Source organism: Spea bombifrons, chromosome 7 (genome assembly GCF_027358695.1).
Source record: "Spea bombifrons isolate aSpeBom1 chromosome 7, aSpeBom1.2.pri, whole genome shotgun sequence".
NCBI lineage: Eukaryota > Metazoa > Chordata > Amphibia > Anura > Pelobatidae > Spea > Spea bombifrons.
Genome location: NC_071093.1, coordinates 28,644,361 through 28,661,738, shown reverse-complemented (window position 1 = coordinate 28,661,738; position 17,378 = coordinate 28,644,361). Strand labels below are relative to the sequence as shown.

General features: G+C 41.1%; 2 protein-coding genes across 3 annotated transcripts in view; one reads left to right on the top strand and one right to left on the bottom strand.

The window, feature by feature from the left end:
- Window positions 1-334: 334 nt before the first annotated feature.
- Window positions 335-14,446, bottom strand: ORMDL1 (ORMDL sphingolipid biosynthesis regulator 1). Of its 2 annotated transcripts, none has more exons than XM_053471864.1 (4): window positions 14,314-14,446; window positions 6,866-7,046; window positions 2,744-2,895; window positions 335-1,764 (listed from the first exon to the last, which is right to left on the bottom strand). In XM_053471864.1, exons 2-4 carry the CDS (start codon window positions 7,037-7,039, stop codon window positions 1,629-1,631), a joined length of 462 nt encoding a protein of 153 aa, XP_053327839.1. In that variant the 5' UTR covers window positions 7,040-7,046; window positions 14,314-14,446; the 3' UTR covers window positions 335-1,628. The 2 variants fall into 2 exon arrangements, with proteins under 2 accessions (XP_053327839.1, XP_053327840.1); XM_053471865.1 differs by lacking the exon at window positions 14,314-14,446 and adding an exon at window positions 8,792-8,905.
- Window positions 14,447-14,497: 51 nt separating this feature from the next.
- The window catches only part of PMS1 (PMS1 homolog 1, mismatch repair system component), a 46,660-nt gene continuing 43,779 nt past the window's right edge, over window positions 14,498-17,378 (top strand). The window contains exon 1 of the mRNA XM_053471847.1: window positions 14,498-14,589. The gene's annotated coding sequence lies outside the window, so the exon portion shown is untranslated. The remainder of the gene's footprint in view (window positions 14,590-17,378) is intronic.

Genomic DNA, 17,378 nt, shown 5'->3' with positions numbered 1-17,378 from the left:
AAAAAGTAGGGCTAATAAAATAAAACAAATTGAGTACAGGCATTATTATTCTGAAAGGGCTATATCCTCCCTAAACATCCAAATTATATCTTTAAGATTTTGACAGCTTTAAAACAAAACATAACATATCTATATGTTTTTGTCCTTTATAATGCTGCAGAAGGGAATAGGTCTCCTACTGGAAACTTGTTTGGTCATGGAAAGTTCAGTTGTGGTCACCTTGATAACATCCAAAATTCTGTAAATCATTTCAGATCTCTGATACAGCAGAGCATTGGAAACCAGTGAGCAAAAAAAAATAATAAAAAAAAAACAACAAAAACATAACTCTCTCTTTTTCTTTTTTTTAAAGAAAGCAAAATAAAATATAATTCTGCCTCCATAAATCAAACCTATCCGCAGGGTAACAAACCCTTATTAAAATACGATTTTTTGCCCCCACTTCATATCTACAAAATGTTCATATTCATTGCTAATGTAATATGCCTGAATTGTACATTGAATGAATATATTTTTTGCATAAGAAATTCCATGGTTTCTATGAAAACTATGAACAAAGAAAACCGTACCACTCCTGTGGATTTTAACTATATTATGAATGTCTTTAATGGTTAACAGATAATATGTTGTGGGATGGCAGGAGAATGGATGATTGTTAATACTGGTCTCCTAAACTATCCTAAATAATCCTGAACCCCCCCCCCAAAAAAAAACAAAACCCCTACAGACTCTTTCATGTGCTATCTTTTTTTCGTACCAACTACTCAGTATGCGTTCAGCAGCCTGCTGACATCTCTAACAGAATGTTGACTAAAGTCCCAATCAGCTTACAAGACAATTCTGGGATTCCAATGCATCATAAAACAAACAATGCCCCCCCTACATTCATGAGAAATTAAAGAATGTCCCTACTGAATTGAATGTACTGTTAAACGAAACCGCAAATGCAAGCAAAAAAAGAATACCTGAAAAAAATCGATTATCGAATGCTTGTAGCACTAGTGAAAGCCAGTAATATGTTGACATCCGTGAAAGTGCCACATGCAGCTTTTCTTTTTGGGTAAATCACAAAGTAATCAAGCAACAAACAGCCACTTAAATAGTGGTGTAAAAAAAAAAAAATACAATAACATACAAAACTCCTAAACATCTAGATCATTGCATCAACACAGCATGCAGCACAATGCTATGCTAGCTAATGAATGCTGTTTATGTCACATATGGACTTGATGATATAACCAAAACTGTAACAGAAAAAACACAATCAGAAAATTCCTTCTTTAGATGTGCGTGTCACTTGCCCATTAGTTTTCGCGGAGGTGTTCCAACGTTCTTGGTAACTCAGGTGAGTCTGGTTTATTATGCACTTCAAACTTCAGGTCGTAGCTGGGCCCGCCCAGCTAACAAAGGAAGCCCCCTTGCTTGAGATCTACTACTCTCAGAGAAGTCTGGGAGAGGCGCCTTCTTATCAAAAGTCCATGTGAATTTAAACAGCTTACAAAGAAGGAGCAGTTAGATCTTTAATGTATAAACTGTTAAAACGGTCTAGTAGGCTATCCATTCCAACAGAACAGAAAGTGCCAAGGATGTGTGCGCTCAAAATTACATGTGGCTCCCGAGATTCCCGTTTAGTATTTATTGATGCCGAAGATCCGTACACCATGTAGCTGTGGAAGTTTGGGAATTAGGACACTGAGAAGAGAAGCTGTGTTGATGAAGAAGTGTGTTGGATCATACTTTGTATAAAAGCTTGTTAAGAAATACCTGTCAAGAGAAAATGAAAGAACATTTACTTGGAAATTAGTTATACGATCTTAGCAAATATGGTCAATATAGGTGTATTAAAGGGTCATGTGTGCATGATAACAACTGTAGAAAACAAAAAGAAAACTATAGAAACATTTATACCTGTGTGTGAAAATTGACATAATAGTGAATATAGCTCTTTTATGGTGCAAATAATACTAATGCATTTTAGGCTACATGCAATTTTACCTAGACATTGTGGAAGCCAATCCTACAAGAAATACGTAGATTAACCCAGTGATGCCATGAACAGGTAAAAATGAATTACAGCAATTACATTGTAGCTGGATATACCACCCATCCACCAAACAGCATGAGGAGATAAAACAATATCTTTATTCGGCTGTTTATTATGTCACTGGCAACTACAGATCCTGTAACCCCTTAATGACAAAGCCCGTACATGTACGGGCTCAAAATGCATTGTTTTCAATGGGTTTAGGGACCGCCCATTGTCCTTAAGGGGTTAAGATGTTCTTTGGATTTTCATTCATGAGAAGTAGCTGTGTTTATCTGGATATTGATATTTATTTGCATTATTACTTTGATTTTCTGTTTTATAAAGTATAAACTCCTTTCACACCAGCACCGAGCAGCGTATCAAATAATACACTGTATATAAGCAAGAAATGAATAAAGAGGAACAAAAAGGAAATGGGGAAAGTCGTTTGTAATGGTTATTAACCCTTAAGGCCAAGGCCTTGAACGTTCCACACATAACTCACTGTAATGAGTAATATATATATATTTTACAATGCTGCAGTATTATTACTGCACTGGTGGGAGGAGAGGTGCTACTACAGCATGAATACATAAAATAGCAGAAAAATACAAAATATTGGTCTAGCTCACTACTTAATGTCAGTATATTTCTACAATAAAATGTTTACATTTTGAGCTCTTATTTTCAATTATAAAATACACGCCAGCAACTTACAGGATAATAGGAGAAATAGTGAAGAATTTTCGCGATGAGGTGAACTGCACTCCGTAGTCTAGCTGTTCCCAATGAGTTAGCAGTCTAGCTTTACCCTGGTCTGGGGTTTCGAAAGGAGTGCCTTTGACTGCATGCAGGAACACATACATTCCCTGTAAAAGTAGGTCACAACACAAACATTCATATAAAATACCGGGTCGTTATCTCCAACATAAGACAAGGGAAAGGTAAAAGTTCAGGTATTACAGCTGGCATAAGCAGGAGTCTTACCTACCATCAAAATCTGGTTTTGTGCATGTAAAAAAAGGTTAACGGTGTTCTTCCACTATTAGAAAAACATAGATTGACGTTCAGCATGTTAAGAAACTTAACTCTATCAGACCACTTATTTATTCCTGAAGGTTTCATCGCACAGAAAAGTCCCATGGAAAAACATGCAGTAATTTTAGGGCTGCAACTAACGATTATTTTAATAATCGATTAGTTGGCCGATTATTTTTTCGATTAATCGATTAATCGGATAAAAAAAACAATATGCAAATTTTTCATTTATTTAAAAGAATTTAATGAACTGGATGTTAAAAAACAACTTAAAATTTACATTAACATTCTTATTTTGTTATGATGTAATAAAAAACAATATTTTCAAAGTACAAGAACCCAAACACAATATTTATGAAACAAAATAACCCCAAACATTCTGAAAAGAGGTGGACTATTACTGTTCAAGAAACTTTGCCCCAGCACTTTGCACTTTGCACCCAGCACTTTGCACCCAGCCCTGGCACTTTGCACCCAGCACTTTGCACCCAGCACTTTGCCCCAGCCCTGGCACTTTGCATCCAGCACTTTGCACCCAGCATTCAGCACTTTGCACCAGCACTTTGCACTTTGCACCCAGCCCTGGCACTTTGCACCCAGCACTTTGTACCCAGCACTCAGCACCCAGCACTTTGCCCCAGCCCTGGCACTTTGCATCCAGCACTTTGCACCCAGCACTTTGCACCAGCACTTTGCACCCAGCACTTTGTACCCAGCACTCAGCACTTTGCGCCCAGCACTTTGCCCCAGCCCTGGCACTTTGCATCCAGCACTTTGCACCCAGCATTCAGCACTTTGCACCAGCACTTTGCACCCAGCCCTGGCACTTTGCACCCAGCACTTTGTACCCAGCACTCAGCACCCAGCACTTTGCCCCAGCCCTGGCACTTTGCATCCAGCACTTTGCACCCAGCATTCAGCACTTTGCACCAGCACTTTGCACTTTGCACCCAGCCCTGGCACTTTGCACCCAGCACTTTGTACCCAGCACTCAGCACCCAGCACTCAGCCCCAGCCCTGGCACTTTGCATCCAGCACTTTGCACCCAGCACTTTGCACTTTGCACCCAGCACTTTGTACCCAGCACTCAGCACTTTGCGCCCAGCACTTTGCCCCAGCCCTGGCACTTTGCACCCAGCACTTTGCACCCAGCCCTGGCACTTTACACCCAGCACTTTGCACCCAGCCCTGGCACTTTGCACCCAGCACTGGCACTTTGCACCCAGCACTTTGCACTGTGCCCCTGCACCCAGTCTCCAACTCTGCCCTGCACCCAGCCCTGCCCCCACATTCTGCCCTGCCCCCACACTCACACTCTGCCCTGCACCCACTCTGCCCTGCACCCACTCTGCCCTGCACCCACACTCACACCCTGCCCTGCATCCCCACCCCCACTCTGCCCTGCACCCAGTCTCCCACTCTGCCCTGCACCCAGTCTCCCACCCTGCATCCCCACCCCCACTCTGCCCTGCACCCCCACCCCCACTCTGCCCTGCACCCACACTCACGAACCGCTCTGTGCGAATGGAGCCACTCGCACAGAGCGAACCGCTCTGTGCGAATGGAGCCACTCGCACAGAGCGAACCGCTCTGTGCGAATGGAGCCACTCGCACAGAGCGAACCGCTCTGTGCGAATGGAGCCACTCGCACAGAGCGAACCGCTCTGTGCGAATGGAGCCACTCGCACAGAGCGAACCGCTCTGTGCGAATGGAGCCACTCGCACAGAGCGAACCGCTCTGTGCGAATGCAGCCACTCGCACAGAGCGAACCGCTCTGTGCGAGTGGAGCCACTCGCACAGAGCGAACCGCTCTGTGCGAGTGGAGCCACTCGCACAGAGCGAACCGCTCTGTGCGAGTGGCTCCATTCGCACAGAGCGATTCGCTCTGTGCGAGTGGCTCTGTGCGATCCGTGCACATAGACATGAAGAATACTTACCTCCGGAACGCGTCACATCCGTCACGTAGCTAAAAGAAGGCGGAGACTGCAGAGCGTGTAGCAGAAGCGGGGAACGCTCGCGGAGGTAAGTAAAAGGAGCCTAGTGCTCCAACAACGAATCGATCACTCGATTAATCGATAACGGAAATTGTCGACAACGATTTCCGTTATCGATTATTATCGATTTTATCGATTCGTTGTTTCAGCTCTAAGTAATTTATACAGTAACGTATATAAGCACTGAAGAAAATGAGCTTATTTAGTTTAAATGTGTTCCAATAAAGACTTTCTAGATCTATAGTCCCAGAGGCTGCCATTTTTGTTGGTTCTGTGATATTTTGGTTCACTTTCCATGTTCAAAAAACACACCGAGCCGATTCTTTATGGCAATGACAATTACATTTCATTAGTGTTGTGATGGGCTCCAACCTTTCCTCCCATGTAATGTCTTAAAAAGAGGTTATTCTCCACCCTAAGTGAGAAGTTACCAATTCAATAAATGAAGCTGTGAGCACAATTATAAGAAAGGACTGACAATTCAATTGCAGTTATACTTATATACAGTATTCTAACTAGATCTGTGTTTTACTACCTCAAAAATGGTTGACGTTCAGAGCAAGAGGAAAATTACAGCCAAGGCTAAACTGCGGAATTGTTTTTGCAGAATAACTAAAAACCTTCTAATCTTATGCCATGAAAAAAAATCTTAAGGAAATGTACTTGTCTGGCATAGTTGAATCTTTAACCATACATTTACTGGTGCCAGATTAGGACTGAGCCATTTTCTAGGTTAGGCAGTATTATAACATGTAAGGAGGTTTGTTTCATAGAAAAAAATATAAATATGACAGTTATTTTACATGATTAGGTTGGGAAAGGTTAAGGCATCCAGCAGTACTGGGAATGATGTTTGTAAAGCTGTGTTTAGTTAGAATAGTGTTTAAAAGGCGCTGTGTCACCTGGGGGGCTCTTAAAATATTCTCTTTAATGCTCCCTGTCTCTTACAAGCTGTGTTTAAAAGTTTATAAAAATACTACAGTTGCCTAGAAACAGAGTCCAGTCATTCCTCCAAAGCCCTACTCTATGTATTACATCACAGCAGTCTGACCATCTACAGCCATGCCCACCCACCATTTCATGCTCATGCATGCAAAACTCTAAAGACCCCAATACACAGTGATAGGCAGTGAGTAATGATGTGCGATAGATGTGATTGAGTGAGGTGTTTTGTGTCATAGGAGTGAGAGAGTAAGGTCACTTTAAAACTAGAAGACCTTAAAGAGAACGCCTCTTCTGTGAAGTCAGAGGTGGTCAGGCTAAGCAGTGCAGAGACAGTCAAAATTAACCCTTTCATGACCAAGGATGTAGGGTATATGTCACAAAAGTGGTCCTAGAGGACCAAAGACGTATCCTCTACGTCATGGACATTTTGCGCTGGCAGGGCTAAATCCCTGCCGGTGAACAAGAGATCTGGCTATCAATGACATCTTGGTTTCTTCTCTGCGGCCTCTCTCCCAAATCTATAGCCTCAAGCTGTCAGATTGTTTGTAACAGTACTCTAACTGCACTATTAGATTCACCATCGATTTAAATGCCAGATCAGTATGCTATTTTAAAAAACAAAAAACCTAAGATGTATACCATAATAGTACATAAAAAGTTACGTGGAACAGCAACTTTAAATTAAAGCGAGGAAGTATACGACAAGCATAAGTTTGCCACATGATCTATCATTTTTTCACTTAACATATATACCATTAAAATAGAAAGTTGATTAAAATAAGTTATCTTCTACAGTCCTCTAAATTAAAGGATGGGATGCCTTGTAGCAGGCAAACAGGAGTAACTGATCAGTATACTCACCAGGTTATGAATGACGTTGGTCAGTGTCCACGCCACAGGGACGCTGAAGAAAGGAATGCTGAGTAAGACGATGTGAAGCATTCCAACTCCAAGAGCGTATGTCAGCCACATTCCGCGACTGTTCATAACACGCGTGTTTGGGTTGACCTCACTGTGTGCTACACCCACGTTCATCTTTACACTAAATAAGACAAACATGTCATTAACCGGAAATCACATCAAAAGTGTTACAATGGCCATTTTACTAGAATGCCGGGATCATACAATAAACATGACACACAGCCAACAGTCTGACACACAGCCAGTCACCAGATGTGATTACAATGTGGCCAAATCACAGTCCAATGGTTGTTGTTGTTTTTGTAATGTATTTTATCCAGTAAAACCCCTGCATTAAGTGAGGTACTTCCAGCTATCTCCAGGTCAGGCGAGTCATATTCAGGAAAGTAAAGCCAACAGTGTGTTGCTTACAAATCAAGTTATACAATGTTGTCAGGCCTAAACATTTTATGACTACAGTCATGTCACAACAGAGATGAACGATCACCTCTAAACAACAAGTTGCTGAAAACACAAAAATATAACTGTAGCGGAGAAGTCTTCTCGCCGCAACAATGAATAGAATGTTCCAGCTGACTAGACAATTGAATCGATTGCCAAGACAACATACAAATTATCACTAGTAAGGGAAATGTATTTAGAATCCAAATTCTACTAAAGAAAATCTAAATTTCCACAGTTATGTCAATCTGCTTATTCCAGAAGCGCACCACAAAAGCACATCAGACGATTGTTTATATAAATAAATACATTTAAATAACTGTTTGTGGTTTTATTTGATTTGTTGGGTTTTTTTATGGGGAAATCACAAATGCTGATCCTTGCATTCTCTATCTTGCTTGCTGGCAGCGTGCGGCTACTGTTCCTTTTTTTGTTTGCACTTGTTGCCATATTAGGCTGCCAACTCCATGGGCCAATCTCAGATTTCAGCTTTATTATAATTTGCCCTCTTTGAGAAGCTGCACATTGGTCTCTGTCCCCCTGGTCCCAGCTCCACTTCTACTTGACCCCCAACAAAGATGTCCCGATTTAAACCACTTAACTGCTGAAGATGCTGCAGCTGAACACAATCTGTCCACAATTTAGTGTCAGTTTGGGTGCTTAAAGCAGCCAATAACCGTCAGGAAAGCACTCCTTTTAAAATCAATGGTATTGCTTTCAAAGCATGAGAGCATAGAGCAAGCCTGCAATGAAGCTGGCTGGCAAGGCATCTGCGCATGCATACTATTGCTCAGGGGATGCATTTATTTGAACATATCTCCTGCAATGCAAATATCAGGGTTTCCTTTCAGAGACGTGGCGTGACATATTTCAACTCTAAACATATGCTTTGTTATTGTTACTATGTGTAATCTCTAATGCTTTGAACATGTGGAAATCTACCCAGGACAGGTTTGAAAAGCTAATTAACTCTTGCTGCTTAACCCATCGATTGAAAAATGATTGCAGAACCTAGAAGCCATTGTGATATTTAGGAGCTACTTTCTTGGGGAACACAGGAAGGTGAACCAAAAGCCATACAAATATAAAAATCCTAAACCATTCCACCCCTATAGATTTACACTGTATGGGTCCACCATGTGGAGAAATTTACAGACTTCTGCTTTACGCAGTCACAGATTTGCATTTCTTGAAGTAGAGGGGGGGGATCAGGCATGTCTCCAGGACTATACTCATATTATGTTTCTTTTAACTCAATCTTTAACAAAATAGTTCCAAAAACACGTTGCATTTTTACCTTTATTGTTGTTTTAGCGGGGTACAAATATGTTTTGGGGTAGGTATAATACACAAATACATAAATCTAAAGTTAACGCGTTAAAGGAAAGCTATTGTTTTCCCGCAAAAAATAAGGAATCTACTTACGGTATTTCCACAAGCGTTCAACAAATAGCAATAATATCTCAATCCCAAACTGCCAGCAGTTCTGAACAGTGACGTTCGCTCCTCTTGTTCAGTTTCGTAGCAGTAAACAAGAGGAGGAGCTTGTGGGTTACTGATTTTTAAACGACAAGGGCTAAAAATAAGCCGTCCATTGTCACAAAGGTCAAATCATGACGGACCTTTACACAGTAAATACAATGTAGCAGAGAATTGCCCCTTTAGCTCACACTCTATAGATGAAGCGGGATTATCAATAAGCAGAAAAAAAAGGTACTCTCAGCACCAGATATTCAACCGTCTGTTTTAACCCTTTGGGTGGCAATGTAATTTTCAGCGCAACTTGAAGCTCTGGGCAGTTTTTGTTAGTTATAGGTAAGTGACACTTTTAACCTAAAAAAAGATATATATATATATATATATATATATATATATATATAGCATACAGATGGCACATATATTGAACATATGGCGAGAAGACACGCACTCAAGTTGGGCTCTCTACAATGCTGGCAGACCATCCACACTGAGAGCTGTCAATCGTTAAAACTGGTGGCAAATGAGGGGCAAGACCTCTTGTGATATCATAACAATGCTTATCAAATTACTTATCCAGAGCTGCTGAGTATATGGAGCTCAGGAAGTTGGTATGCATTATTCAAAAGAACATAATAAAACACACGCAACTGGCTCATTGAGTTAAGGGTAAAAAAGTAATGGCATACAGGTACATATATGGGTTCATATAATCCAAAATTTACAGTTGTATAAATCCACAATGATCAGGATGAACCTAATAAAACTAAATCAAAAGATAAAAAGTCCTGCTTACTTGAAAAGATAATATCTTGGTTATAGGATCACATCAATAATTATATATTTTAATAAAAAGGTAAAAAGTGAGGCTAAGGCTTAACAGAGATTGTCACTTACAGAAACAAAAAGGTAAGAAGGGCCCTGCTCAAACGGGCTTACAATCTAGAAAAACTCACCTTGCCCGGAACTCGCAAAATTTAGATAAATTGTGACTGTCACATAGGATTTTTTTTTTTAAGAAAGCATTTTGTTTGCTTCCAAAACAAACAATCTTGTCATCTATAAATAAGTTTAATAGGAAATAATGGTGACAGCTGTAAAAACTGTGTCCTAAACTTACACAGGTGTTTATATTTCCATGGGTCGATGGTTACGAAATGCTCCCCAAGAATGTTGTATGACTAGGGCTGCCACATTGTTTTAATAAGCTCCACGGCACTGCCAATAACCACAGGTCTATTATTCAGCCTACGTTAAATGTTTATCGGCCTGCCAGTAAAATACAGGTTTGATGGAGGCCCTTTCAAAGGCCAGGAATCTCACAAGGACACCAATCATGCAATTGCTGTTAAAAGTGGCAAAGAGAGTGCGTTCTGCGTTCTTAGATCACTCTCCCATCAAGGAACTAGTGCTTGGCAAAGTCACATGACACAATGTCACATGACCCTGCGATAGTAGTGACGCAGCCTGATCTGGGAATGTTCTCTGATAGGTAATATGGGGTGGGTGGCTAAGCGTGACGTGTATGTGACGGAGTGGCATGAGAGTTTGGGCAAGTAATTATCTAATTACCTATATTTCTTGCATATTTAATGCTTCATTAAAGAATATATTTGATATGGTAGTGGAAGTTGCCACTATTATGAGTCAACATAGCAACTTTCCTTTTAATCATTACAGGATCTTATAAAGACAGCTTTTATCTCAGAGAGCTTACCCAGTTTAGACAGTGAATGGGCAATGCTTTTGTCCAATGCATTGTGACCTAGTCACCATGCCCCTTAAATCACAGGGTAATCCTCGCACAAAGACATAAACACACTTTATCCCAAAAACCAACATTTACAACCCACTCAAGATTTAGCCTACTGGCATATCCAAACAACACAGAATACCTATCTTAACACATTGTTAAAGGGTGAAATATACCCTACACATAAGCGATGGCTTCCAAGCACTGTATTATACATGGCTCACAATCTGTCTACATGGCCATCATCCTCTCAGGTGAGTGCGGGGACATGATCACTCATCAGAAGGACACGTAGAACAGGACAAAGATACTATGCAGACTGCATTGACTAAACTAATACCTTCATAGTATAACTGAGCCGAGCAAGAGCGAGATCGCTGATATATTCAATCAGCATATATAGTGGCACTGCACAAGGAAACTGTCCATAAGAGCGGACAGTCAGGATTAAAAGGAAAGTTGAAATATCAGTAAGAGATGTGATCTAAAAGGGAATCCAGACAGTGCTGGCTACTTTTGTTCAGCACACCAGAGCCTGCCAAAACCCTTGGTTTGGTACCCACTATATCCGTCATTTACTGTTTACATTTGACTCAAATGAGCAAGCACAGGCATGACCAACTAACGATTAGGATAGGTCATAAGACAGGGGTTAGAAATGTTTTCAATATTTATTTATCACTTATTTTATGTTAGTAGGCCTATGTGTGGCTCATCCGTAAAGTTCCACATAAAATATTGCAGCCGGGAATTTATGTTGTACTGCTTTTAATATGCTACGTCAAATGTAACGTGAAGATGCCCCATCATGGGGCATAAGGCCACTGACACTTTTACCATTAAATCCGCAGCTTAGATGTACTCAGGCACACTTTGAACAAACAGACAAGCTGTGTCAGAAATTTGTTCCTGAATAACAGCCATCACAAATATAATGTTATGCCAGCTGACACTCATGGTTATATCACGCCTGCTGCAAAAGCTTGTGTTTGACCTCAAAAGGGACAACAAATCACTATGATGAAACAAACGTAGTTAATATAATGGCAGATTTTTAGAGTTATGAGAAGCTGGTGTTAGTCTCGCACCATTGACTGCCCTGGACACTATAGGAGGATCATCTTACTGGTTTTAGACCACTTGCATTAGTGGACGCTTTTGTATGATCAAATGTAAACAAAGTTCAGTCATAAATGGACACTGACTGGTAATCGGAGACCTACACAGGCTTCAAAAGTAGAGGGGTCCTACCATGGTTTGAAAAGTCTCTCCACAGCAGAATAGAAATGTAAAATAATATTTAGACACCTCCGACATGGAGACTTCCTTTGACAGTGGCCTCCAGGATTTGAATGAAATGGCTCTACAGGGTCCAGCAACAGGTCTCATTTATGGCCAACAGCTGACGTCACATTCCAGCTGCATACCACTTATATGAAACGCTCATCTGGAATCCAGGACACCGTGGCAATTAGTAAATTAACGGTACGATTAGGAGATAACCAACAACATTTAACTCTAATGACATTTTATTAGAAACGTACCAAACGTATTAACTTCTCTCTAATTAATAGAATATTTCTGGATCATCAAATTTCATCTCTAAATCGAATTTCAGATGCAGTATTAAAAAATAATAAAATCACAAATTTTCTAACAAATATTACATTTAAATGTATTTGGTGGGAAGGGTTTTAAAAGATTCTTACGCTAGAAACAGTGTTATAGACCAGTTCATATATAACGTACATAAAATTAACAAGTTTGAGCACCACCTGGAGTGGAAGGCCAGGATATGCCACGGCCCACCAGACATCCTTTAAGCAAAGCCATCAAATTCTAAGGTCTACTAGTTCTGCCACACAACCCATCTTTCATGCCGTATCCTACATTTTAAGCCAAGTACCCCCCAAAAAAGCTGTAAAGCTGTGAAACTGTACGACGTATATGACAATGTATGCAAAAATATTGTCTGCTACTAGTAGTTTTAGAAGGCTTTACTGTTCCCGTATGTGAAATAGACAAAAGGGGGGGGGCAAGATATAGTCATATTTTTTATTTTTGTGCATTTTCTTGTTGCCGTGAGGCCTGATAAAATTAACATCTAGTAAAATATGACTAGCAGGTCTTATATACAGATGGCCTTACCGGTGAAGTAATAACTTGGCACATTTATAGCATGAAACTGTAAAAACAATTAAGTGACAAGTGTAGGAAATGCTAGGGGAACTAATCACTTATAACCGGTCCGGACTGGCCACGCTGAGACGGTTTTGGCACTTTATTCTTTCTGCTCACGCAGCTCGCAGCCAGGTGCATCCAGAAGATGGAATGGCACATCGGGTGAGTGAACGTGTGGCACTGTTGGCCAGCGGGCATTTGCCCAGAGTGCCAGATAACCAGTACTGGCCGGATTGAGAACGGATTGCTTTGTGTTTCAAATGGCTACTGGCCTATTTACCTGTTCATAAGAAAGGTTTGTGATCACAGAGCACTCTGTGGCAAGTTCTGGGGCAGCCATGCTATAGTCATCAGTGTGCATTGCATGCATTACCAAGTTATCGCACAACACAGAAAGCATAGGTGAAGTTGGCGATAGAGAGTCACAGGGAAGCGAGACAGAAACTTAGAATATAAAGGGGGGTTGGCATGAATCAAGATGGCAACCAGTAAACAGACAGGGCAGTTTTGAATAAGATGCCCACATGGTTTGTTGTGCTTTGTGGGCAGAGCCGTTGTTCGGCATATGAGGGTCCCGGTCAGCTGCTGATGTAATGCTCGTTTGTTTTGCATTTAGCAGCTAGCGGTCTGTGTGGTGACTTCATCCGTGGGGACCGAGAGCTGATCACACAAAACGGTACACCCGGTACAAACCACAACAATAGCGAACTCACACAATACACCCCCCGGCGAGCACTCTTTGAGATGCAGGCCATCCTGATCTGCCTTTTGAAATCATCTCCACAGTGATTCATGTGGAATGTCTGCCCTCCCAGCGAAGCCCCATCAGACGCATTGTATCGAATCCTCTACACGTATTTATAGCGTACATTTATTTCTACAAACAAAACGACGGAGGAACCTTTGATAAATCGACGTTATAAGCTACGGTACAGCCATATGCTCTCGGTAAATACACTGAAGTGGATGTATTATGCAGAGTATTTCTGCCCGAAGGCTGTTTCAGGAATGACATCTGAATAGCCTGACAAAGCCAGAGTGATCGTCATTTTCCAGGACAAACGATCAGAACGGAGACAGCCGCCTGCTCGAGCAGGAAAGTGACCGAAAGTGAATCGCTTGCCTGCAGGAGATACAGGATGAACGGTGCTATATATCCACCTTGTAGCCGGAGGTACATCAATGTTTCAATACCCCAGAATCGTAACCCATCTATCACAGTATCAACCACCGCTGGCATCTGGCTGCGATGGAGCCCTAAAACACAAGTAAAGCTTAACGGTCCGGTGTCGGAAAACAACCAGTTGCTCAAATAGCATCGGGATGACAATAATGAAAACACAAAAGCCATAAATCAGATTCCATGCACGTTCCAAATGTTAAACACACGCCGAAATCGCAGTTTCCATTAAATCCTCTGCAGCTAACATTATTATGCAATGGTCTAATTCCCTTCTGGGAGCAAATGGGTTAATTGTGTTCTTCGCAGATACGCCGAGGCTCGCGTCGATCAACAGATCTATATGATCGGTCTTACCAGCTGGTGATCGACCCCGTTGAAGAACTCCTATCACAAGCAGCTAGATTTGGACGCGCTGCCACAAAGATTCTAGAACGTTGGACCAGATCCCTACAGAAAGCACAGCACGGAAGAGACGACGAACCTTGATTGACTTCCAGCTAAGCCATTGGGCTAACAGAACACGTTAATGATGTCAGGGGGCGGGGCTTCCGCTCTGTGACTGCGCTGCATGCTTGGAAGGATCCCCCACATGGAAACGTATACGTTACCGGGGAGAAGAGCCCGGTGCAGGTACATACACCGTAAGCGTAACGCTAATGGACGCTGCGTCATTTTAAACCCTATACCCGAAGCCTATAGGCAGACATTTTTCAAATCCCAACGTTATGTTGCCTTTTAGATATAGATTAACCCATTCATTACCTGGTGTTTTTTGTAACACCACTTGCTAAGAGAGGGTAGCATTTAGATTAATGTATACTTAAAACCCGCCATAAACGTCCTTGTAACAGAGTTTGTGTAATTAGGGCTCTTTGCTAACCTCTACATATAAGTGGAATGCTTGTGATGTCACCAAAGAATCTGATTAAAGTTTTTTTTGGCCTTTTGAATAAAATTTAATTGCTAGCCACCACTCCAGTCCCAGTACCAAGGCGTAGTGTGTCTCTGTAATGCATCGGGGGTTATGTATGTAAAGTGATTCTTGTTCCTTATCTCATAAGGAACAGTGTATTTGTTGTAATGATGAGACTGCTATACAACCCGCCTATACATAAACCTCAGTATTTGGGGGGTGAAGCCCCTTGTAGTTGCCGGCTCGTCAATCTGTTTGAGCAGGCACTTGAGGCTATGTACTGCTGGGTGAGCTGGCTTTGGCACAGAACCTGGTTATTGAGCACGCAGAGTTGGCCAGCTTGTCCTCTTTTCTGTCTGTGAAACGAGGCGAGTACTTGGAACGCTGTACTGGAAATTTTAGTGCTAAATCTCAATGTATGGTTCTTTGGATCAGACAGAAATTCCCTTTCAAACATGGATTTGAAGCTTTTCACACACTGATAAAACACAGTTTACGTGTATGTTGCGCTATTCATGCTACCTACCTTTGTTATGGTACCCTTATAATGGGATAGCCAACTGTTGTTAAACGAATCTGCCAAATATTATAACTAAACTATTCTAAAAATCCTTGCCTTTTTAAAAGTCCAAACAGTGCCTCTTTAGTTACATGATTTTACCCCACATTTCCAGGGACTGCTCAATTCTAGGCTGGACTCCATATAGGTCGGCTGGTCTCTTGCCTAATTACAAATAGCTGCCACTGATTGCTGAGCAGAAAAAGAACAAAACAGGCATAACTGTCCCTTTAACCAGTTTGTGTATGTGAAGCGAATAAAGATCTATAATATTGCAGGAGTAACTGATTAACTGTATGCTATTTTATTTCTAGAAAAGAACAGAAAGTGTAAATATTCAGTGTCATATATTTGTTTTGCTTCACGTACTTTGTATCAAGTTGTATAGTTTTGTAGACTTTAACAATTACATAAAGCTTACACTACACGCAATTTTTTACACATCTAATGTTCTTTAGTTATTACATAATCAGCAGTTAATCATAGCCTGCCACAAGTGTTACCTGGAATTAATATCTATTCATTAAAAGAAAGGAAAAGAAGACATATTTTACATTTAAGGAATTCCTCTTAGCCATAATTGTCAGTGAAATGACTTGGCATTCTGCAGATATGGCACAGTTGGGAAAATCCCAGCCAAATAGATAAGAGCGATGACATCAGCTGTACTGAAGGTCTAGACAGCACGTAAGGAGAAGGATGTGGTTGAAATTCTTTCTTTTTACATGAAGACATGTTCGGTATGTCTGTTTAATGTATGCATTACAGTTTCTCTGTGTAATGCGCATATTTGGATTGCATAAATATTCACATAAAATATGCTTACGCAGTGTTTATTTGTAATATTGATTATAATTGAAACGTAAGCTAGCCACAGGTCTGGGTCACAGGCAACAGAGACAGAAGTGCCAGGAAGACAGCACAGGGGCTTCATGTCCATTATGTTTAAATAGTTAAAACCGGTGCCAAAGATGTTCTGCTGACCTGTGTAATGTTAACACGCACATGACCGTAAATCACAAAATGTTGTGATTATTAGGCTAGGTTTCCACTTGGGTTTTTGTCCTGCGTTTTTTTCTTGGTGAAAAACGCCAAGAAAACTGCCACTGCATTTACCTGTGTTTTTTCTGGCGTTTTAGCCTTTCTGTGGAAATTGCGTTTTTTGACCTTAGGCAGTTTTTCCAGCCTTTACAAGTTAGAAGTTTCACCCAGCTAAAAGGGATTATTATAAATGGCAAGTATCTGCCCTCTCCTGATGTCATTTACTTGGTAGAGTTCTACTTAAACACGCCCCGGCAGACCCTTTTGTCTCTTTTCTGTGGTTTGTAAGGCATGCTTTATTCCGAATGTCTGCTCCTCTAGGAAGATTGGCCCCAAATGATGGTGCAAATTGTGTGCTGTTGCTTTTGGCACGCAGGATCCAGTTGAGTATGTTTGTTTGTAATGGCATGTTTGTTCCCAATGGTGTAAAATTCAATATGAACTTCAATATGTTTTGTGTGAAACTGTTTCTTTCCAGCCTATTTCTCGTAGGACACACAGATACTGGGTCCATCCTCTGCATTGTAACTGTGGAAAAAAACGCCATAAAAAACGCCAAGGCAAAAAACCCACATGGCTTTTTCATGGCGTTTTTTCTCTCCCATTGACTTCTATTGGAGAAAAACGCCAAGATTTCCTTGCAAAAAACGCCAGAGTGTCAACATGCTGCAATTTTGAAAAACTGCCACAGAGCCCAAAAAAGCAAAAAAACGCCAAACAAAAAAACGCCAAGTGGAAATGGCATTGTGCGATTTCCTATTCAAGAACAGCTAACATCTGGCTGCAGCGTTTTTTCACAAAAAAAAACGCCGTGTGGCTGAATTGGCGTTTTTATGTGCGTTTTTAGCAAAAAAAAAACCAAGTGGAAACCTAGCCTCACAGAGCATCTTCAGGCTAGGTTTCCAT

What these genes read in the sequence shown, in the direction of transcription:
- ORMDL1 (XM_053471864.1), bottom strand. Translation starts at nt 7,039, where the DNA reads ATGAACGTGGGTGTAGCACACAGTGAGGTCAACCCAAACACGCGTGTT. An exon ending in CCAACGTCATTCATAACCTG is followed by an intron (nt 2,896 to 6,865) that starts GTGAGTATACTG and finishes CTACTTTTACAG; the next exon opens with GGAATGTATGTGTTCCTGCA. An exon ending in ACTATTTCTCCTATTATCCT is followed by an intron (nt 1,765 to 2,743) that starts GTAAGTTGCTGG and finishes TTCTCTTGACAG; the next exon opens with GTATTTCTTAACAAGCTTTT.